The sequence below is a fragment of the Rhinatrema bivittatum genome, chromosome 6 (genome assembly GCF_901001135.1).
Source record: "Rhinatrema bivittatum chromosome 6, aRhiBiv1.1, whole genome shotgun sequence".
In the NCBI taxonomy this organism is placed as follows: Eukaryota; Metazoa; Chordata; class Amphibia; order Gymnophiona; family Rhinatrematidae; genus Rhinatrema; species Rhinatrema bivittatum.
Genome location: NC_042620.1, coordinates 114,529,538 through 114,553,791, shown reverse-complemented (window position 1 = coordinate 114,553,791; position 24,254 = coordinate 114,529,538). Strand labels below are relative to the sequence as shown.

The following is a 24,254-nucleotide window of genomic DNA, read 5'->3' as shown; positions in this document are numbered from 1 at the left end:
GTACTTGCCAGGTTCTTGTGGCTTGGTTTGGCCTCTTTGGAAACAGGATGCTGGGTTTGATGGATCCTTGGTCTGACCCAGCATGGCAGTTTCTTATGTTCTTCCCAATCGGCTGACAAGAAGCATTGGGCCGATGCCCTTTCTCAGTCCTTTGATGTGGAAGGGACACAAGAGCCACCACAATCTATTATCAGCCCAGCCAGAATCATGGCTGCCAACACATATACTGTTCCCTCTGGTAAAACAGTGGTTTCCCGATGCCTGTGGCAAAAGGTCCTGGAATGGGCCCCAGACTCCCATCTCTCTGTTCATCCTGGCATCACCTGAACTTTGGATCTTATAGTGTGACACTACTGGTGGCCCCAGCTTAAAACAGATGTGCAATGCTATGTGGGGTCCTGTTTGTATGTGCGATGCATAAGAATGTGAGAGCATGACCATGGAGGCTGTTATAGCTGCTGCCAGCCCCCATGGAACCATGTGGCTACAGAGTTTGTTTGTGACTTTCCTTTTTCTATCAGCCACAACACTATATGGGTGGTTGTGGACTAATATTCTAAGATGGCCCATTTCATTTCCCTTCCTGGGCTTCTGTCTGCTCCCAAACTGGCCAAACTATTGTACAGTAGGGATGTGAATCGTTTTTCAACGATTAAAATTATCGTCCGATAATGTTTATATCGTCTTAAATCGTTATAGAACACGATACAATAGAAATTCTAACGATTTATCGTTAAAAATCGTTAAATCGTGTTAGTGCGCACTAACTCGAGTTAGTGCGCACTAACTCCCCGTTAGTGCGCACTAACTCGATTTAGTGCGCACTAACTGAAAATGATACAAATAAACACTTTCCAGGTCACTGAAGGTCAGTTAGGAATGAATATGAGTTCCTATTGGCTGGCTGCCCCTCTTATCTATTGATATTACCAAGGTTACCACTGAGGTGATGGTTGGGGGGATGGGAAATGGAACTGGAAACTAACGAACACCAACAGAAAATGAAACAAAGTGTTCACACTTCCCAGGTCAGTAAAGGTCACTTAGGAATGAATATGTATGTATGTATTCCTATTGGCTGGCTGTGCTCTTATCTATTGATGTTACCAATATGGTTGGGGGATGTGAAATGGAAACAGTTGGAAGCTTGACAAAAAAAGTAATGTAATGATCAGCACTCACGTGACTAGAACTTGTTTGTTTATTATTTTGTTAGCAGGCACCTGAAATGCTAGTGCATGTTGAATTTGCCAATCACTGTGCATTTTAGAAAGGTGGTCCTGGCTGGAACTGTACACAGTTCAAATATATGTAATTGATTGTTGGTAAGTGTATTTTTTAAGTAGCCACACTGGCACCAGTATGTTTACTTTTCCTCCTACTTAACTCACTAGCTCAGCTTTGTAAGAAGGGCTTCTCTGCTTGTGTGTTGTTTTTGTTTGGTGTGAGGAGAGCAGAAACATCAGATCTTTATTCAATCTACTACAGTCATCTCTTACAGTGCCCTATCCCTATTAATACCAGGAGTGTTGTGATCTTCCTGCACACAGTGCCCTAACCCTGATACCAGTCTGAGACAGCTCCCTCCCTGCATTACTAGTGAGAGGCTGGCTTCACAGACAGGGGGGAGCTGCCTGACCCTCACTCCTGACTTCCCCCATGTCCCAGCTAGTGAATGGTGTGTGGGTGAGGGGGGGGGGAGGATGGTGAAGTCTGAGACAGCTCCCTCCCTGCATTACTAGTGAGAGGCTGGCTTCACAGACAGGGGGGAGCTGCCTGACCCTCACTCCTGACTTCCCCCATGTCCCAGCTAGTGAATGGTGTGTGGGTGAGGGGGGGGGGGGAGGATGGTGAAGTCTGAGACAGCTCCCTCCCTGCATTACTAGTGAGAGGCTGGCTTCACAGACAGGGGGGAGCTGCCTGACCCTCACTCCTGACTTCCCCCATGTCCCAGCTAGTGAATGGTGTGTGGGTGAGGGGGGGGGGAGGATGGTGAAGTCTGAGACAGCTCCCTCCCTGCATTACTAGTGAGAGGCTGGCTTCGCAGACAGGGGGGAGCTGCCTGACCCTCACTCCTGACTTCCCCCATGTCCCAGCTAGTGAATGGTGTGTGGGTGAGGGGGGGGGGGAGGATGGTGAAGTCTGAGACAGCTCCCTCCCTGCATTACTAGTGAGAGGCTGGCTTCACAGACAGGGGGGAGCTGCCTGACCCTCACTCCTGACTTCCCCCATGTCCCAGCTAGTGAATGGTGTGTGGGTGAGGGGGGGGGGGAGGATGGTGAAGTCTGAGACAGCTCCCTCCCTGCATTACTAGTGAGAGGCTGGCTTCACAGACAGGGGGGAGCTGCCTGTCCCTCACTCCTGACTTCCCCCATGTCCCAGCTAGTGAATGGTGTGTGGGTGAGGGGGGGGGGGGGTGGATGGTGAAGTCTGAGACAGCTCCCTCCCTGCATTACTAGTGAGAGGCTGGCTTCACAGACAGGGGGGAGCTGCCTGACCCTCACTCCTGACTTCCCCCATGTCCCAGCTAGTGAATGGTGTGTGGGTGAGGGGGGGGGGGGGAGGATGGTGAAGTCTGAGACAGCTCCCTCCCTGCATTACTAGTGAGAGGCTGGCTTCGCAGACAGGGGGGAGCTGCCTGACCCTCACTCCTGACTTCCCCCATGTCCCAGCTAGTGAATGGTGTGTGGGTGAGGGGGGGGGGGGAGGATGGTGAAGTCTGAGACAGCTCCCTCCCTGCATTACTAGTGAGAGGCTGGCTTCACAGACAGGGGGGAGCTGCCTGACCCTCACTCCTCCGGGGTATTGTGATCTTCCTGCACACAGTGCCCTATCCCTGATACCAGGGGTGTTGTGATCTTCCTGCATGCAGTGCCCTATCCCTATTAATACCAGGAGTGTTGTGATCTTCCTGCATGCAGTGCCCTATCCCTATTAATACCAGGAGTGTTGTGATCTTCCTGCATGCAGTGCCCTATCCCTGATATCGGGATGTGTGCAAGAAGATCACAACACCCCCGGTATCAGGAATAGGGCACTGTGTGCAGGAAGATCACAACACCCCCAGTATCAGGAATAGGGCACTGTGTGCAGGAAGATCACAACACCCCTGGTATTAGGGATAGGGCACTGTGTGCAGGAAGATCACAACACTCCTGGTATTAATAGGGATAGGTCACTGTGTGCAGGAAGATCACAATACCCCTGGTATCAGGGTTAGGGCACAAGTTCTAGTCACATTGACTGATCACATTACTTGTTTTGTCAAGCTACCAACTGTTTCCATTTCCCATCCCCCATATACTGTCAGTAGGAAACTTGGTAACATGAATAAATAAGAGGGCAGCCAATAGGAATACATATTCATTCCTAAACTGACCTTAACTGACCTGAAAAGTGTCAAATTGTATCATTTTCAGTTAGTGCGCACTAACTCCCAGTTAGTGCGCACTAACTCCCGTTAGTGCGCACTAACTCGAGTTAGTGCGCACTAATCGGAAAAAACGATTTTTAACGATTTTTTAACTAAAAAATCGTGCCTAAGACGATTTTCTTGCCCTGCCACACGATTTCTATCGTTAAGACGATATGGAAAACGATTCACATCCCTATTGTACAGCACATCTTCCCATCCATATACTTTCAGACTGCAAGGTCCAGTTTACAGCCTGTTATTGGAGTGTTTTATGCCAAAGGTTTAGAATTACCTTAAACTTTATCTCCGCATATCACCCACAGAGCAACAGGCAGACTGAACTTGTAAATCAAGAACTCAAGACCTTCCTATGAACCTACGTCAATTTGAGTCAAGAAAACTGGGCCACCCAACTCTCTTGGGCAGAGTTTGCCCATAATAATCATATTAACGTGTCCACTGGCACCTTTCCCTTCTCCCTTGACTTCAGACACCACCCTCAGATACTCAAGCATCTGCCTACAACAGATACTTGTCTGGCAACTACTCTAACAGGTCAGCATGCCTTATAGCAGAAGACTCATCACCTTCTATCACAAGCTGCTGCTCACTTCAAGACCCAAGCAGATAAGAAACAACACCCAGCACCAGCTTTGCATCCTGGAACTCTGGTGTGGTTAAGTACAAAGAGCATCCTGTTAAGGATGCCATCCTTAAAATTCCCACCTAGATTCATTGGATCTTTCCCTGTAGCCCGACAGTTAGGTCCAATTACATACAGGCTTTGCTTACCCCCATCTCTCTGGGTAGATGGTGCGTTTTACATTTCTTTTTGCTAAAACTGGTCTCTCTCTCATGGCCACGAAAACCAGCATTCTCAACAACTCAAATTGAGGCAAAAGAAGATACACAGTATGAAATGGAGGAAATACTAGATGCAAGACGTGTCCATAACAAACTCCAGTCTCTAATTTTGTGGAAAAGATATGGCCCAGAAGAGAATTCTTGGGAACTGGCCTCCAATATCGAAGTCCCGCCAACTGAATTGAGAATTTCATTGTAAGTTCCCCAAGAAACTGAGACCCAGAGGTCAGGGGGAGGGTTTGGAGAGGGGATAGTGTCACGACTGGCGACTCGCAATACGGCCTTGTGAGTTGCCGCACTTACCCCGATGCCAGCAAATGCCCTTCATGGCAGAGATGCCACCATCCCAGCGAGGCTCCTGATCCCCTCCTAAGGAGCATGTATGCCCAATGTTCTGCCTCTTAAAGGGGCCATGGTGATTGATGACATCATTGGGCCTGGCCTATATTAGTCTGTTTCGGATGCACTTCGGATGCCTCAGCAACAAGTTCCCTGATGCTTCTTGTTCTAGTGCGTGTTGCTTTGTTCCTTGCCTTCTTCCCTGTTCCTTGTCCTGTTCCTTGTTCTTTGTCTTGTCCTTTGTTCCTTGTCTTGTATCTTGTTCATTGTCTCCTGCCTTGCTTCCTGGTCCCTGTCTTGCTCCTTGTTCTTGATCATATGCCTTGTCTTGTTCTGTTAGGTTCATCCCTGTCTGTCTTATCGATCCTTCTCCCGTCTCTTGTTCCCTCAGCTTGCCTTCCTGGACTTTGACCTTGGCTCTGGACTTGACCTCGCTCCATCTGCTGCCCATCTTAATCTCTGGCCTGTCTTCCTACTCTGCTGCTGTTGTCTGACCCAACCTCTGGCATATTTTCTGGTTTCACTGTCTACTGCCTACTTGGACCCACGCATCACCTTGGATTCCTCTCAGGACTGCCCTAGAGAACCATGTAAGATCTGCTGGCTGCCAGAACCCAAGGGCTCAACCTATGAGGGAGATGGCTGGTATAGGCGAAGCTCCAGTTGGTCCTACCTCCGTGTCTCTCTGCCAGCTGATGGTGTGGGGCTAGTGGGCCTCTCCACAAGGCAGTGCCAACCACACCTCAGCACCAAGGTCCACAACTTCCATTTTGTACTCATAGAATTTGAATTATATAGTTTGTGATCATTCTGAGCCGTCAAGTACTGTGTCACCAACATTTTATGTGTGATAAAGAATTTTGACCGGAGTATCTAATGCAATCTTTGGTTTTCTTGATGGTACAGCTTGAGAACTTGCTCCAGATTCCCTTTTCTTCTTATTTTTAGCTTTTTTTATCTTTACAACCACTTTGAAGTGCTGAAAGATGGATTATAAATACAAATAAATAAAATAAATAAACACATGCATGATGTAGACTTTTTGTACTTGAATATATATACAGAATATTGGTGCTGGCCTTTCCACCCTAAACAGGATTTGGAATAGTTGGAAGTTTGCAGTGATATTACTGGGGTTAAATTTTAATTCCTGTGATATTTATGAAATATATATATTTATATATATATATTGGTTGCCCCAATATATATATATATTTCTTTGATGGGTAATGACACTGCCTTCATGTCTTGGTCTTTGCCTGTGCACTGGTTAAAGTCAAATAGGGCTCAACTAGGAGCTGGCACTGTAGGGCTTCATCCATAATTCTACAGACCAGATGATCTCTCAGCATGTCACTTAGAAAATCATCAAAATTGCAGTGCTCAGCTATGCACCTCAGCTTTTAGCTATGTTTGTAGAAATGTTCTCATTAGCCCCTTGATTTCGTTTATGAAACTGAAGTCTGTGGATGATGACAGATGGTGTTGGTGAGAAGTGTGCTTGTAGCATTGCTACTAGTTCATCATAAATCTTTGTCTTTGGTAAGGCAGGTGCAACTAATGAGTGTTATGATTGTGAATGTTGTGGCCTCACAAACTATCAATAGCACAGCCATTTTCTGATCAGAGTTAACTATCTGATTTGCTTCAAGAAATTGCAACAGTTTTTCTGAGTATGAGTCCCATGCTGCCAGTTCATTTACAGCAAACTCCTTGATTTGTCCCAGTGAACTAATTTCCTTAAAACTGCAGGCTCCACGACGACAGCCTATACCAGTTTGCTTGCTGTGCAATTGCATTCTTTTCTCTGTGCAGTTTCCCTAACAGCAGGATCCAACCCTCGTTGCCAAAACAACTGATGGGTACTGCAAGAAGATTGTGCTGCGTCAATAAATAGACAGTGGTATCTCACAATTCTTTATTTGATTCAGGAGCAAAAAGCCCAGACAACACATATAACAACAGAACTGAAATTAGCTCAAAACAAAACAAAACCAACATAAGAACATAATATTTGAAATGTCATGCTGGGTCAGACCAAGGTCCATCAACCCAGCATCCTGTCTCTGATAGTGACTAGTCAGGGTCACAAGCACCCGGTAGATCGCAAAAAGGTGATCTATTTCTTATCTTTCCATTTTCTCCCTGGCTAATAATGTTCTATGGAGTTTTCCTCTAGGACCATGTCCAAAACTCGTTTGAAGCCTGCTATGCTAATCACCTTGACCATGCCTTCTGGCAACAGATTTCACAGATTCATTGTGCACTGAATGAAAAGAAAAAAAAAAGTATACAATTTGTTTTAAATCTGCTGGTTGTTAGTTTCATGGCATGTCCCCTTGTTTTAATATTATTTGAAAGGATAAACAACCATCCTTTATTTACCCATTCTGCTCCACTCAAGATTTTATAAACTTTTATCATGTCCCCCCTCAGTCTCTTTTCCAAGCTGAAAAATCCTAACCTGTAGCCTGTCGTCATAGGGGAGATGTTCCATCCCTTTTATTATTTTTCTTGCCCTTCTCTGCACATGTTTTAGTTTTACTATGTCATTTTTTAGTTGAGGCGACCAGAACTTCACACATTTACTCAAAATGTGATCACACCTCGGCTTGAATCAGAGGCAGTGATATTCTCAGTTTTATTTTCCATTACTTTTCAGATCATTCCTACATTATATTAGCTTTTTTTGACTTCTGCCACACACTGAGCGGAGAATCAAGAACTCTGAGGTCCCTTTCCTTGGTGATGATGATTTCTAAAATGGAATCCATCATTGTGTACCTATAGTTGGGACTATTTTTCCCTATGTGCATCACTTTGCACTTTTCTATATTAAATTTCATCTGACATTCAAATGCCCAGTCTTCTAGCCTCAAAAAGGTCTGTCTGCAGTTCCTCATAATACACAGCTGTTTTTATAACGTTGATTATTCTTTTATCATCTGTAAATCTGATCACCTCATTGTTGTTCCCTTTTCCAGATCATTTATGAATATGTTAAACAGCACAGACCCCAGTACCTATCCCTGGGATACTCCACTAATGACCTTTCTCCATTTGGAAAACTGACCATTTAGTCTGTTTCCTGTCTTTCAATCAGTCACCAATACACAATAGGACATTGCCTCCTATCCAATGACTTTTTAATTTCCTGAGAATTCCATCATGGAGGACCAAATGCCTTCTGAAAATCAAAATACACTTTATTAACTGGCTTACCTTTATCTACATGTTTATTCACACTTTCAAAAAAATCTAATATCTTTGTAAGGCAAGATTTCCCTTACAAAAACTAGGAGACACTCCATGAAGTTAATAAGTAGCACATTCAAAACAAATCAGAGATAATTCTTTTTCACTCAATGCACAATTAAGCTCTGGAATTCATTGCTGGATCTTGCTCCAGTCATGTGGCTCGGGTAAGGCTGCACAGACTGGGCCTAGGGCTAGAGGGCACCCCAGGCCTTTCCACTCACTAGAAATCTTCTTCTGGAGATGATGGGTTGCAGGAGATGGGTTCAGGGGGATGAAAGTTCAGTAGGGAGGCCCTCGATTCTTAATTGGGGGGTCTAGGAGGGGAAGGGGGTCCTCTATACACCTACAATGCTTCTTTTTCATTCAAGGGGGAGATGAGGTATGAGGAGGAACCTGCTTGAACTTTGTTTTATTTAAAGGGGTATAGAGGGATACGCTATGGTGCCTATTTTATCACATGTTGACAGGGTTGGGATCAGTTGGGTGGGGCCATTGTCGCACAATTAGCTGGTACAGTTTTTATACTTTGGCTGTCAAGTGGTGGCCCCAAGTTGAGACCCTTTTTTGAAAGGAAATTGGTTGGCCCTTTAAGGTAATGGCGGCCCCATCAGTTGGAAGCCGCCATCGCATGGTAAAAGGCAAGGCCATATTGTTTTGCAGTGAGACATAACAATGTGGCGATACAGCCATAATATTTTTTCAGGGGCGGGGCCCATTATCATGGCTAAACCACTCCCCAGCAATAGTGGGGTCCCTCCTGTGAAAAAAAAAAATTGTGGCTTAGTTATCCAAGTGTTTTTTTGTATTCACAATCTGCTTATTAGCACATGATGCAGGCAGTTTGGAGTCACTCATATCGGTGTACACTTTAAATCCATCTGAGCTATTTCAGCCTTTACTACAACCTTCTACAGAGATATTCTAACTATCATGTTTTGCATATATCCTTGGAAGATACTTCCTCCAAACAAGTGATTCTGAGAGAGTATCAGCTTTCCCCCATGCTCCAGTTTAAAAGCTGTTCTATCGCCTTTATAAGGTTAAGTTTTTACATGTCATATAGGACTGCTTCATGGAGCACCTAGTTCTAGAACAAAAGAGAATGGCAGCTCGTTTAGATCCACTATAAGAACATAAAAACTTGCCGTGCTGGGTCAGACCAAGAATTCATCAAGCCCAGCATCCTGTTTCCAACAGAGGCCAAACCAGGCCACAATAACCTGGCAAATACTCAAACACCAAGAAGATCCCATGCTACTGATGCAATTAATAGCAGTGGCTATTCTCTAAGTCAACTTGATTAATAGCAATTAATGGACTTCTCCTCCAAGAACGTATCCAAACCTTTTTTTAACCCAGCTACACTAACTGCACTAACCACATCCTCTGGCAACAAATTCCAGAGTTTAATTGTGCGTTGAGTGAAAAAGAATTTTCTCCGATTAGTCTTAAATGTGCTCCTTTCTAACGTCTATTATCCGAAAGTGTAAATAACTGATTCACATCTACTTGTTCAAGATCTCTCATCATCTTAAAGATCTCGATCATATCCCCCCCTCAGTCTTTATCCCCTAACCTCTAAAGCCTTTCCTCATAGGGGAGCTGTTCCATCCCTTTTTTGTTGCCCTTCTCTGTACCTTCTTCAGCACAACTATATCTCTTTTGAGATGCAGCAACCAGAATTGTACATAGTATTCAAGGTCTCACCATGGAGCGATACAGAGGCATTATAACAGTTTCCGTTTTATTAACCATTCCCTTCCTAATAATTCTTAACATTCTGTTTGCATTTTTGACTGTTGCAGCACACTGAGCCGACGATTTCAAAGTATTATCCACTATATGACTAGATCTTTTTCCAAGATGGTAGCTCCTAATATGGAACCTAACAGCGTGTAACTACAGCAAGGGTTATTTTTCCCTATATGCAACACCTTGCACTTGTCCACATTAAATTTCATCTGCCATTTGGATGCCCAATCTTCCAGTTTTGCAAGGTCCTCCTGTAATGTATCACAATCCACTTGTAATTTAACTACTCTGAATAATTTTGTTTCATCCGCAAATTTGATAACCTCAACTGTTGTATTCCTTTCCAGATCATTTATAAATATATTGAAAAGCACCGGTCCAAGTACAGATTCCTGAGGCACTCCACTGTTTATCCTTTTCTACTGAGAAAACTGACCATTTAATCCTACTCTTTGTTTCCTGTCTTTTAACCAGTTTGTAATCCATGAAAAGACATCGCCTCCTATCCCATGACTTTTTAGTTTTCTTAGAAGCCTCTTATGAGGGACTTTGTCAAACGCCTTATGAAAATCCAAATACACTACATCTACTGGTTCACCTTTATCCACATGTTTATTAACCCCTTCAAAAAAATGAAGTAGATTTGTGAGGCAAGACTTCCCTTGAGTAAATCCATGTTGACTGTGTTCCATTAAACCATGTCTTTCTATATGCTGTACGATTTTTGATCTTTAGAATAGTTCCCACTATTTTTCCCGGCACTGAAGTCAGGCTCACTGGTCTATAGTTTCCTGGATTGCCCCTGGATCCCTTTTTAAATATTGGGGTTACATTGGCCACCCTCTAGTCTTCAGGTACAAAGGATGATTTTAATGTTAGGTTACAAATTTTAACTAATAGATCTGAAATTTCATTTTTTAGTTCCTTCTATAGTCTAGGATGCATACCATCCGGTCTAGGTGATTTGCTACTCTTTAGTTTGTCAATCTGGCCTGCTACATCTTCCAGGTTCACAGTGATTTGGTTAAGTTTATCTGACTCATCACCCTTGAAAACCATCTCCGGAACTGGTATCTTCCCAACATCCTCATTAGTAAACACAAAAGCAAAGAATTTATTCAGTCTTTCTGCAATGGCCTTATCTTCCTTAAGAGCCCCTTTAACCCCTTGGTCATCTAAGGGTACAGCCGACTCAAAGGTTTCTTGCTTCGGATATATTTTTAAAAAGTTTTTATTGAGCTTTTGGCTCTACGGCCTACTTCATTTCAAATTCTCTCTTTGCCTGTCTTATCAATGTTTTATACTTAACTTGACACTGCTTATGCTTTATCCTATTTTCTTCAGATGGATCCTTCTTCCAATTTTTGAAGGATTTTTTTTGGCTGAAATAGCCTCTTTCACCTCACCTTTTAACCATGCTGGTAATCGTTTTGCCTTCCTTCCATCTTTCTTAATGCATGGAATACATATGGACTGCACGTCTAGGATTGTATTTTTAAACAATGTCCATGCCTATTGAACACTTTTAACCTTTGCAGCTGCACCTTTCAATTTTTTTCTATTTTCCTCATTTTATCAAAGCTTTCCTTTGGAAAATTTAGTGTTAGAGCTGTATATTTTCTAATTGTTATGATCACTACTGCCAGGTAGCACCACCACCATTACCTCTCTCACCAAATCCCACGTTCCACTAAGAATTAAATCTAAAATAGCTCCCTCTCTCGTTGCTTCCCGAACCAATTGCTCCATGAAGCAGTCATTTATTACATCTAGGAACTTTGTCTCTAGCAAGTCCTGATGTTAGATTTACCAAGTCAATATTGGGGTAATTGAAATCTCCCATTATTATTGCACTGCCAAATTGGTTAGCTTCCCTGATTTTCTTAGCATTTCATCATCCTTATGACCATTTTGTCCAGGTGGACGGTAGTATACTCCTATCACTATACTCTTACCCAACGCACATGAGATTTCTTCCCATATAGATTCTACTGAGCACTTAGTCTCTTGTATGATCTTTATCCTGTTGGACTCTATACCCTCCCGGACATAAAGTGCCACACCCCCACCAAGTTGATCCTCCCTATCATTGCGATATAATTTGTACCCTGATATAGCACTGCCCCATTGGTTATCTTCCTTCCACCAGGTCTCTGTGATGCCAATTATGTCAATATAATCATTTACTGTTATACACAATGTATTTTTTTCATTCAAGGGAGATGGGGTATGGGGGGAACCTGGTGCAAGAAGTTACAGTGATGGGGTTACTAAGCAATAGTGATCATAATGTAATCAAATTTGACATAGTCACTGGAGGGAGGACATTAAATAAAACTACTATAGTAGTATATAACTTAAAAAATGGAGATTATGATACAATGAGAAAAATAGAAAAAAATCTAAAAGAAGCAATTGCAAAAGTTAAGTTTGCATTAGGTGTGGACATTGTTCAAAAATACTGTCATGGAAGCCCAGGTAAAATGTATTCCATGCACTAAAAACAGATGAAGAAAGATCATATGACCGCCAGCATAGTTTAATGGTGAGGTGAAAGAGGCAGTTAAAGCCAAAATGGCATCTTTCAAAAAAAAAAAAAAAAAAAGGAAATCAGACCCAAATGAAGAAAATAGGGAAAAGCATAAGCACTGGCAAGTTAGTTGTAAAACAGTAGTTAGACAGGCCAAAAGAGAATTTGAGAAGATGACTACCAGGAGGCAAAAACTAATAATAAAATCGTTTTCAAGTACATTTCAGGCAAAAAGCCTGTGAAGCAGTCAGTTGGGCTGCTAGATGACTGAAAAGTAAAAGATTTGCTCAAGGAGGGCCAGAGCCATAGCATCCCTATGGCAATATGGCCACAGCCATAAGTGCTGCTACCGAAAGGCGCCATACAGCCACCATGTCTAGAGGAACCAGCACCTCTCAGCCACAAGGTAGATATCTAGAAAGAGAGCAATGAATGAATGAATGAATGTATTAATTGCCTCACACTAAAAAGGCCATAGTGATGTACAGGATAAAACATATATAAAATAATAATTTACATAAAAATTAAATGACAACAAACTAATATAAAAACATTGTTCTAACAAATACAGTAAATAAGTAGCAAAACAGTTAAATTGTTATGGGATCTCCTGTATCAAATGCCTGATCATCTAGATAGCCTCTTTCAAAAGAAAGTTCTTGAACATCATCTTGAATGTTTTGCTGCAAGGATTCAGTTTCAATTCAATTGGTAAAGAGTTCCTTAACACCGGGGCCGCTACTAGAAAGCTCTTATATCCTGTCTGGCTTATTTTTTCTCTGCTCTGAAAAGTAGGTTCCCAAGGGTTTTGACCACCGTTGTTTCAGGATGAAGATTTGTTTATTTGTGAAGACTGTCTTTCAATACATTTCCAACACGAATATCTCTTTTAGTTAAAGCTCTAGAATTTAGGACTTTGCTAGTATTTGTTTGTAAAGTGATGTTTGACAAATTCATCAGTAATAGTCAGGGGGTTGACATAGGCAAATCTTCTAACCTGAAACTCTGACTCGCATCTCTTCAGTAGAGGTTTAATCACCTTTAGGGGTCTGATAACCTTTTCAGTCTTGCTCTGACTTTCCGGGGCTGGTGGCTCAGGTTACATTGCCCCTTTCTGCTGCAAGTCATTTCAATGGCAGCATAATCTTCCTTGCCCCCCTTCCCCCCAGGAGAGGCAGTTTCACAAAATAAATTATACAGAAACAAGCAAGCTGGGAAACTATTTTTATAATGTAATATAAATAATGGGAATGTTTTCCAGTGTGCTTCAGAATTCTCTAATTCTTGCAACAGAATCTACCTTAGAGTTGCTGCAGGAAACTGTGGGGCTGTGCTATAGGACCTCTTGTTCCCTGTTGACTGACTTTCCAGGAAAGGGAGGACTTCAGTATAGCAACAATACAAAGGGGTGGCAAAACCCTAAATCCGTCACTGGGCCAATGCAACGCTGATTTATAAAAGGGGCTCCAGGAATAATCCGGGAAACTACAGACCGGTGAGCTATTCTTAACAAAATAAAAATGAAAATCACTGGTCATATTAGTAGACATGGCTTAATGGGGAAGGGTCAATATGGTTTTAGCAAAGGGAAGTCTTGCCTTATCAATCTTTTAAATTTTTTTGAAGATGCAAATAAACATCTATATAAAAGTGATCCAGTTGATATGGTGTATTTGGATTTTCAGAAGGTATTTGACAAAGTCTCCCTTGAGAGATTCCTCAGTTAATTAAAAAGTCATGGTATAGGAGGAAATGTCCAATTGTGGATTGATAATTGGTTAAAAGCCAGGAAACAGAAAGTAAGACTAAATGGTCTGTACTGTCCTGGGTCTGCTGTTGTTTTAACAACTAAAATTAATTTAATGTCAGATTTTCAGAAGACATGAAATTATTTAAAGTCGTTAAAACAGCAGCAGAAAGTGAGGAACTGCAGAAGGACCTTGGGAGATTAGGAGACTGGCCATCTGAAAGAAGTTTAATGTGGAAAAGTGCAAAGTGATGTACTTAGGGAGATATATGTAATCCCACCTAAAGGTACACACAATGCTGGGTTCTGTATTGAGAATCACTTCCCAGGAAAAGGGCTTGGAGACAAAATATTGAAATCCTCAGCTCAGTGTGCGGTGGCAGTCAAAAAAGCAAATAGAGTATTAGGAAGGATCTGAAAAGGAATGGAAAATAAAATGGAAAATATCAAATTGCCTCTATCAGTTCATGGTACAACACCTTGAGAAATGTGTGCAGTTCTAATTGCCCATATCTAAAAAAAAAAAAAAAAAAAAAAAGACATAGTGGAACTAAAGAAATATACAGAGAAGACCAAGAAAAATGACAAAGAGGATGGAACAGCTCCCCTATGATGAGAGGTTACATGGACTAGGGCTTTTCAGCTTGGAAAAAAAAGAGGGCTGAGAAGGGGACATGATCAAAGTTTATAAAATCATGAGGGGATGAAACAGGTTACATAAGAACATAAGAAATTGCCATGCTGGGTCAGACCAAGTTTCCATCAAGCCCAGCATCCTGTTTCCAACAGAGGCCAAACCAGGCCACAAGAACCTGGCAATTACCCAAACACCAAGAAGATCCCATGCTACTGATGCAATTAATAGCAGTGGCTATTCCCTAAGTAAATTTGATTAATAGCAGTTAATGGTCTTCTCCTCCAAGAACTTATCCAAACCTTTTTTGAACCCAGCTACACTAACTGCACTAACCACATCCTCTGGCAACAAATTCCAGAGCTTAATTGTGCGTTGAGTGAAAAATAATTTTCTCTGATTAGTCTTAAATGTGCCACTTGCTAACTTCATGGAATGCCACCTAGAACCTTCTATTATTTGAAAGGCAAAGGCAGTCATTCTACTTTTTCATACATTCTCACATGACACCAGACACTGTTCATTGTACAAATGGTAAATGGCCGCATTGCCGGAGGCCTCTGGCCCCCACTGCCCCCAGACCGCTCCCCCCTCCCCGAAGCCCTGGGACTTAGACGCGTCCCGGGGCTTTATGTGTGTCACCGGGCCTTTCTAAAATAGGTCCGTGCGCGTAACCCCACCTACGCGCGTAGGCTTTTGAAAATCTGAACCAATAATTCTACTCCTGTTCCCCTGTGACAAATACAACAATCCTATTTTGTACAATGAACAATATCTGATGTTATGTGAGAATGTATTGCATTGACATGGGAAACCCGTGTCTCATGCATGCCATAGTCTACTACCATTCCTTCTACTTCAAGATGATCGAAGTGCCTGCAAAAGAAGCACATTCGTAAACTTTATGTAGGCCACTATCAGATTATAGATGGTTATGTAACCGATAGCTATTTTCAGTTACCAGTAAACCGTGGGTAAGTCCTATTTTCAAGTTAGAACAGTGAAGGTCTGTAAGGGGGAGGATACTGTTCAAATGCAGTCCCTCCCTTTAAGGGGTTTGGAATGGCCGTCCCCCAAGAGTTTTCTTTGAGCAGCTCCCTAGAGGGAGCAGTCCTTTATGGATTTTGTGAAGTTAGGAGGTAGATCAGGAGCTTAGACTTTGTTTTTTCAGGCCCAGTCAGGGGAAGCAAGCTAACCCATCCTGTGGAATTTGATCAGGGTCAGGAGGGTTCTCTGTTCCTCTCTAATCACTAGCTGGATTTGTAATGTTTAAGGAAGGATGTGAACCCCTGGGCTGAGATGACCGATGTCACTGCCCACAGGATGGTTAAATACCTTTTCAAATAATACTAAAACAACACCATGAGGGGAGTTAAGATGGCTGCCGACTGAGGCAGATGCTCAGAAGGAGCTCTCCGTTTTGAATTGCAAATATTTTGCTTTTATTCTTTTTGAAGAATTATGCCTCACACAAAATGGAAAGCTAAGGTAAGGGAGATATCAACATCATCTCCCTTGCCATCGACATCACAGCCATGGATTTCCTCCTTCTTTCCGTCAGCAGCTGAGATGACGCTGGAGGAACAGGCCGCTGCAGATGCCGATTCAGAGCGGGAATCGGCACTGCTGGCCGAGGTGATATCGTTGAGCCCCAGCGCTCCTAACACTCCCTCCCCTCCTCAGCGTATGATACCTGTGGAAACAAGAATTGAAGGTACATCTTTAATCGTTACTGAAGGAATATCGGATAGAAATAGTGACTGTGTTCAGACGGGGCCTTCGACTCTTAGGCCATCAGGGGACTCTGGTGGAATAGTTGCTGAGAATCAGGACGAGACGGGAGGTGCAATTCCGGCTGTGGGGATAGTGGGAGAACCCAGAACACTGGAGAGGCTAATTCTACCTGCAAATACATTCGAGATAACTTTAAGCTCTCTTTGGATAGCTATTAAATCACTAGAAAAAGCGATTGTGAATCTGACCCAAATTACCCTGGAGTCACAACAGCGATTGACAACGTTTGAAAGTTTAAATTCCACAAATAAGAACAACTTGCAAAATTTGGAAGTTCGGATTGTAAAGATAGAAGAATTGCAACAGAAATTAGTAAGATCTGAGACAATGAATGAGAAGAGATTGGAATTTATTGAGAACTCCTTAAAGTATTTAAACCTTCGGGTTATAAATTTTCCTCAGTTGAACAGGATACCACCAAAAGAAATGTTTAAGGAGTACATGATTCAAATCCTTAAAATGCCACAGCAAGCTTTACCGGTGTTTTCTAAAGCTTATTATCTTGCTTCAAGACCCTCTTCACTTACTCCCATTGAAAACAAGCCAGTGGTAGATTCCTTAAATTTGACTGAAATTTTGGAGACAACATTGAAAACAGTGATACCACAAAGGGCTACTTTATATGTGATATTTGTATTTCCTTCAGACCGGGACACAGTTTTGCGTTTATTCCTTCGATACCATCTGGAAGTTTTCCATGGAGAGAAAATCTGGATTTATCCAGATTTGGCCAGAACAACACAAGAGAGGAGAAAGAACTTTCTTGCTTTGAGCACAGAAGCGGAAGCTATAGGGGCTAGATATTTACTCATATATCCTTGTAAATGTGAAATTATGTATTCTGACCAAAAATATGTCTTTTCTGAAGTGTCCCAACTCCGGGCATTTCTGGATTCTCACCTCCCAGTAACCACAGCTTCGGGTTAGGAGAATTAGAGTGTAATCAGTTGCAGCCTCATAATTTAATTATACAATTGGATCCTAGTGTTTCTTTATTTCTGCTTATTTATTTAGATTTATATTCTGCTTTTCACACTTTTTTTCAGCACTTCAAAGTGGATTACATTCAGGTACTGTAGGTATTTCCCTATCCCCAGAGGGCTTACAATCTAAGGCCTGGATTTATCAAAATGCACTAAATATCGCATGTGATAGGAAAAGGGGCATGTTTTATGGTAATAGACAGTTTATTGCAATTTGCACTAATACCTATGCGAAGTGCTAAGATAACGCAAATTGTGATAACGTTTTCGCACTTTGCGATAAGTGCCAGAATTGTTGTATTTTCTACATACAACCACTGGGGGGACCATGTTTAGTAGTTTTAAGCTCCTGGAGAGCCAGCCTAGCTGTCAGGGCCCTTCTACAATGAGAAAGAGAAAGAGAGAGAGAGAGAGACAACCTAGCCATAATGCCCTCATCCTAGGTAGGCATTTATATCTCTATAGGAGACCCACCTAGCAACTTGAGGTGAGGGTTAGGGGCCACTTTGACATTCAAAGTGAGACGTACGAACAGAACAGTGCTCTCTTGTGAAGATTTGATGACCTTTGGAGTGAGGAAACTCACCCAAACATGAGATTTTGAAGAGTCCATCAAACTAGGTTGAGAGAATATTGCACAAATCTCATGTTTGGGTGAGTTTCCTCACTCCGAAGGTCATCAAATCTTCACAAGAGAGCACTGTTCTGTTTGTACGTCTCACTTTGAATGTCAAAGTGGCCCCTAACCTCTACACTAATACCTAAACCTCACCTCGAATTACTAGGTGGGTCTCCTATAGAGATATAAATACCTACCTAGGATGAGGGCATTATGGCTCTCTCTCTCTCTCTCTCTTCATTTGTGCCTATCACATGGCTTTACACAAATGAAAAAGGTGTAGTTAAAAGTTGCATTAAAGCTGTGCAACATGACTTCACATAACTGTGAGCCCAGCCCACTCCTATTTTTCTCATTTGCCTCGCACCACACGTTATGGTGCTTTTGCATGCAAAAACACCATATAGCACTTTGATAAATGACCCCCTAAGTTTGTACCTGAGGTAATGGCGGGTAAAGTGACTTGCCCAAGGTCACAAGGAACGACAGTGGGACTTGAACCCTGGTATCCTGGTTTGTAGCCCACTGCTCTAACCACTCCACTTAACACCCCTTATATCCTGATGTTACAGATATTGAGTTAAATTACATTAATTATTTAAATTATTCTTTGGAAAGTTTACATTATATCTGTATTCTATTTTTGTTTCTTGTAACACTTGAAAAATGCATTAAAAAAACAAAACAACACCATGAAACTGACAATCAACAAATTTAAAAAAAATCATAGAAAGCACTTTTTCACTCACTGCATAATCAAGCTGTGGTCTGTTGCCAGAATATGTGGTCAAGGTGACTAGCATAATGGGGTTTAAAAGAGGTTTGTTCAAGTTTCTGGAGAAAAAGTGCATAAAATGTTGTTAGCCAGGTAGACTAAAGAAAGCTATTGCTATCCCTAGGAGTAAGTAACATGAACTAAATCTACTTTTTATGACACAGACTAGCCACTGTTGGATAATGGATGCTGGGCTCGGTGGACATGGTCTGATCCAGCATGGCAGTTCTTATGTCTCAGTGCTGGAAAGAGATCTGAAGCCTGACTGGAATAGATCAAGGCTATTTGTGGTCAATAGGAAGTCAGATAGCTGTATTAGAATAATGTTTTCAGAAATCTTGCCTAGAAATGCTAGGTTTGAGACTGGTTGTTTTCTATTCAGCTCATTAGGGTCCCAGGGTGGATTTCTATAGGGTTGATCTGATTATCGCTTTTTTTAAGCAATCGAGTAACTATGCATTTACAATGGCTGGAGATGATCAAGTACATCAGCTTTGGCTTGTTGGATTATCCAGACGGGGCTAGGGTCTAACCAGCATGTTGTAGCTTTTAGAAGGATGTCTATATCCTTGCCTAGTAAGAGGTGAAAGGATGCAAAGTTGTGTGTGAGTGTGGTCTAGCAATAGATGCACTGATGTGCCAGTCTAAGACTTTCTGGATGAGTGTGATCTTTTCTATGAAGAATTTTGCTAGTAAGTAAATACATTGAATGCTTTCTGGGTAAGGTTAGCAGCTGGCAGAAGAAACTATTGATTGCGGAAATGTTATGGTTGGTGTGTATGTGGGCCCTTGGCATGAGGTACGAGTTAACACTGCCTGTAGGGAGGAGCCCCACAGGTCCGAACCGTCAGGAGGCGAGGTGTTGGAGTAGCGAGAAGCTCTGGGCATAGCAGGAAAAGGGCCCTCAGGAACCAGAAGGTGACCTCTGTAGAGTAGCAGACTGTAGGCGGCACCTGGAGGGTCTCTGGTAGGATGACCCCGTAGGGCGGAGCTGTGGCGTGGTGGCGTAGACAGGAGAGTGCAGGCCAGCCCACATGGCGGGAAACCCCAGCCCAGTTCCAGTAGCTCCCGTAGGCAGGTATCCGGAGATCAAGGGAGAGCCATCTTAGTGAAAGGGAAGCAGGCCCGCAGTGCGGGACAGCTGGCAGCAAAAGTATTCCCTGGAGCGGACCCCGAGGAGCGGGGGAGGTCCAAGGTAGTCTCTGAATAGTAAGTACAACCCGTGGAGCGGGAGAGCATGGACGTTCAAGGGTGACACAGGACCAATCCTGAGGAGCGGAATGGTCAGTCGAGAATTCACCAAGCCCTGCAATGGTTCCAAAGGAGACCCGGGTGGTAGAGTCAGTAGCCAGGTGGAACCCAAGAGGCGCAGGGCCAGCCCGAGGAGTGGGGTAGGCCAGGGGAATAAGTCCCTGCTGGAGAGCATACTGACCCCTGAGGAGCAGGTGCCAGACAGGGTCCAAGTAACGAGCAGAGCGGTGTCTCAGGAACCGGAGGCAGGTCTAGGACTCGTACGGAACTTGTTGCCAAGTCATCTGGCTGAGGGAGTCCGATGACATCATCAAAAGGAGACGCCCCCGAGGTTCCTGCCGAAGCAGGTTCAAAGGCGGGACTTGTGATGCATGCACGCGCCTAGGAGGGCCTGACATCGGAGCAGGAAACGATGGCGTCCTTGCCTCCACGCAAAGGCCTGAAGAACGCGGCAATACAGGCAGGCCCATGCGGTGAGCAGACCCGGGGAGGGCAGGAGTGCCAAGCAAGCAGTGAGTACTCGCGGTCGCAGTCGTCTGTGACCCACAGGCATAACAGGAAATTATTTTTGTTTGGGTAGAAATTAGAAGTTAGTATGTTTACTAATTCTGAGGACATTAAGAAGATACCAAAAGATCTGAAGGGATACATTAAATATGGAATTTAAAGATTTTAAAATCTACAGAACTATATCTTAGTGAAGGATAAAATGATATAGTGTGAAAATTATCCTGCAGAGAGTAGCATGTTTTTTTTTTAAATTTCATTACAATTTTAATATAATTGCAAATAAAAAATAACTTATTTCTAGTTCTCAGAAAATTGTGTTGTTCATGAATTCATGTTAACATTGTCATCCCCTAGAGGGAGTTGATACACTTTTGTTAGGTATTTTTGATCTAAGTTTAGGTCTATGTTGAAAAGAACTGTTAGAGATCAAGGCTGTTACTGCAGCACATTTGTACTGTACAAATGACTAGAGTAGTCATTTGTACATGACTACTCTAGTTACTGCTCAGTTTAATATTTACTGTTGCTAAAAACAGATGGGGGAAACTGAAAGAAAAAAGAAGCCTTTGTGAGAATATTAATTACATGTATTGAGAAAGTACAACCAATGCTTCATATGCGTTGTTCCTGTTCACTTCAGAAATGTCCATTTATACAGACTTTTGCTGTTTTATTGAAAGCTGTTTCCCTTTTTTCACTATTGACATGATTTAATCTGAAGGTACACGTGGCTCTTTCACCATAAGGAGCTCTGAAATACCAAATACTTTACAACTTGCTTACATGCCTTGTATACTTCTTTATATATTAATAGGTTCAGCTGCAGAGTGTCATGATAAGTAAATATGTTGACTACTTTCTGGCTGAGGTTAGCAGCTGGCAGAAGAAACTACTGCTTGCAGATATGGTTATTTCTGCATGGGCGGAAGTACAGAAGACATGGGCCCACTTGCAGAGCATTTTTACTAACTCTGAAGACATCCAGAATCAACTCCCCGAAGATGCAAAAAGATTTGAAGGGATAAATGTGGACTTTAAGGTATTCTCCAGCAAATAATCACATAAAATGGATGACAAAATTGTGAAATGAGGGGAAATAAAGTTTAGTTTATGGGTTAAATTTTTAAAAAATTATAATTCCTATTCCATTTATAACATTTTGTAACGTAACAATATTCCACATTGCCATTGTGCAAAACTAACAGAATATCAGAACATCTCAGGGGCAATTTTCAAAGCAATGCAGTTTATACCAGTTTTCAAAGGGGGAGGGTGGTACATACACACTTTTCCTTTGAGTATTGTCCAGGAAAAAAGTCCCTCAGAGATTTGTGCCTGCTCTTTCTGAAGATAAATTTTCCCTTCCAAACAATGTGCTTAGTTTTCAAATCACAGAGCTATGCCCAATGTAGCATTCCCTGCTCTAAACCCTAGGAACGCCTCTGCTTAATGCAGGTACAAGTCTGCATGTTGTTCCACACCCTGTGTACTTTTACCTGTAGGGAGGATGGGCAGTTTTCAGACAGCCAATTTATATGGACAAATAGCCATTTACATAAATGGCTTTGCAAAACTACTTGCTTTATGTTTTAGGTTTACTTACAGCCATTTTTACACAAGTTTATTGTTTCTTCTGGCATTAAGCTATTACAGAGGACAATTTTGGAAGTTTTTATACAGATAAAAATGCTTTTTGAAAATTTCCTCATCCAAATGCAGGTAAAAGTTTGTGTGCTGTGGGGAAAAGGGGAGGAGGGAAAGTATGCATTTTTAATTTCATTTTCAAATCACCCTGGGTACTTTCCAGCATGTACTTTGCATTTGCTGCCACGCAGGTGCAAATTCCATATATGCATGCCAGCAGATTTTGAAAGGGAAATTTCAAAATGATCTTGCAGGACCTGAAAGCTGCAAGGGGAAGGGGGTCTTGTTAGGATGCTAATATGCCAGAACTTAGTACATGACATTGCTGTATTCTTCCATGGCCCTTTAACAAATTATAAATTTTAACTCCATTACATGACTCCCTTAGGTACTATTACAAGTACCTTATGTAGAGTCTGAAGAGTAGATAAAGGAAATAGGGAATTCTTAATACATCTGTCTTTTAATATTGAGAAATTGTAGTATTTCTTTGCTGATTGCAATTTTCAGATTTGTAATATATCATGAATGACATATAGGATGCTTTTACAGACCTGTGTTCTTAATAGCAACAGTTCAACTCAGCTTGGCGTTGTGGTTCTTTCATCTGAGTCATGCTATGAGACATCACATAGGTACTTTTGAAGCAGCATCCAACTTTTTGCTGGCAGCACAACTAGATAAAGAGGGAGACTCCTGTTTTCACATTTCCTGGTTACATTTCTTTTTTGAATTATTTTAGAAAACACATTCCTGACTGATCCTATGTTTTCATTTCATTTCTACATGTATATGATGTCTTGATGTTCTTAAACTTATAAACAGTTATTTATATATATATACTATAGGCAAAATATATCTTTGTAACTGGAGAAGTATTAATTCAAATTAATAGAGGCTTGGTACATGTTTGAAAGCAGCATGGTCTTCAGTCAGAAGTGAAATAATACATTGTGCAAATTAGGCTTTGGGGCAGATTCTTGCAGTAATAAAGAAAATACATAGTATTTCACAGACTCTCTACCTGGGTAACATCAAGCTAGGTTGAGAGAACATTGCACAAATCTCCTCTTTGAGTGAGTTTCCTCACTCTGTGGGTCATCAAATCTTCACAAGAGAGCACTGTTTTGTTCATACATCTCACTTTGAATGTCAAAGTGGCCCCTAACTCTACACTAATACCTAAACCTCACCTTGAGTTACTAGGTGGGGAGATATAAATACCTATCTAGTGTGAGGGCATTATAGTTAGGCATTCTCTCTCTCTCTCTCGTCCAGTCCCAATATCCTCCCCTCGTCATTTGCATCACACCATGCATTTTCACATGCGTTAAAGACCCCCTTGGTGAGGGACCACAGAAAGCTGATACAAAGCCAAGTATTAGGGATGTGCAATGACACTGGAAAATTCAATTACATTTCCAGTTTTCTTTCATTTTGTATTGAAAATGAAACAAAATCAAACCAAATTAAATTTTGTTTGTTTTTGCTTCCTTTTATTTTCAAATGGCCACTGCCGTCACCACCAAAGCCACCCCCTCATATTACTCCCACCTGGACTCTCCCAGACTCCTCTTAACTACTTACCCCAACCACTGGTCTCTGAGGGACAGCAGTGTTCCCCATCGCTGCTGCTCTACCAAGTTTCCATTACAAAATAGTGCTGGTGGTCCTTGAGGCTGGAGCCATTTTGTATACAGAGATATATCTATACCTCCCTATAGAGGTACTTCCATACAACAAAATGGCACCATCCTCAGGGTCTGCCAATGCCATTTGGAAATGGAGACCTAGCAGGGCAGCAACAACTGGAGATAGCTCCTGCACCTTAGACCCATGGATGGGGTAAGGGGGTCTAGGGGAGTCCAGGTGGGTAGGGGAGGAGTACTGTGGTGTTTTGGTGGTGGCAGGATGGAAGGGAGCATGGTGGACCTGACGTTTTTCTTTCTGTTTTGTTTGTCATTTCTCTTTTTTTCATTTGTTGTTTGTGTCTTTTTAAATAGATGAAATGAAATGAAACAATACACAAAACAAAAAATTACTGTGGTTAGGGTTAGGAAAAGGCATAGTTCTACAGGGATCGAATTCCAGAGTTTAGGTGCAAAACCGGATGTATGCTGCCTGGTACAGGTTAACTTA

General features: G+C 42.1%; 1 protein-coding gene across 1 annotated transcript in view; it reads left to right on the top strand.

Annotated features, from left to right (window-relative positions):
• Positions 1–24,254, top strand: part of LOC115093684 (dynein heavy chain 11, axonemal-like) — a 586,171-nt gene that overhangs the window by 42,593 nt on the left and 519,324 nt on the right. The window contains exon 9 of the mRNA XM_029605802.1: positions 21,286–21,510. Coding sequence (XP_029461662.1) covers positions 21,286–21,510 — 225 coding nt within the window. The remainder of the gene's footprint in view (positions 1–21,285; positions 21,511–24,254) is intronic.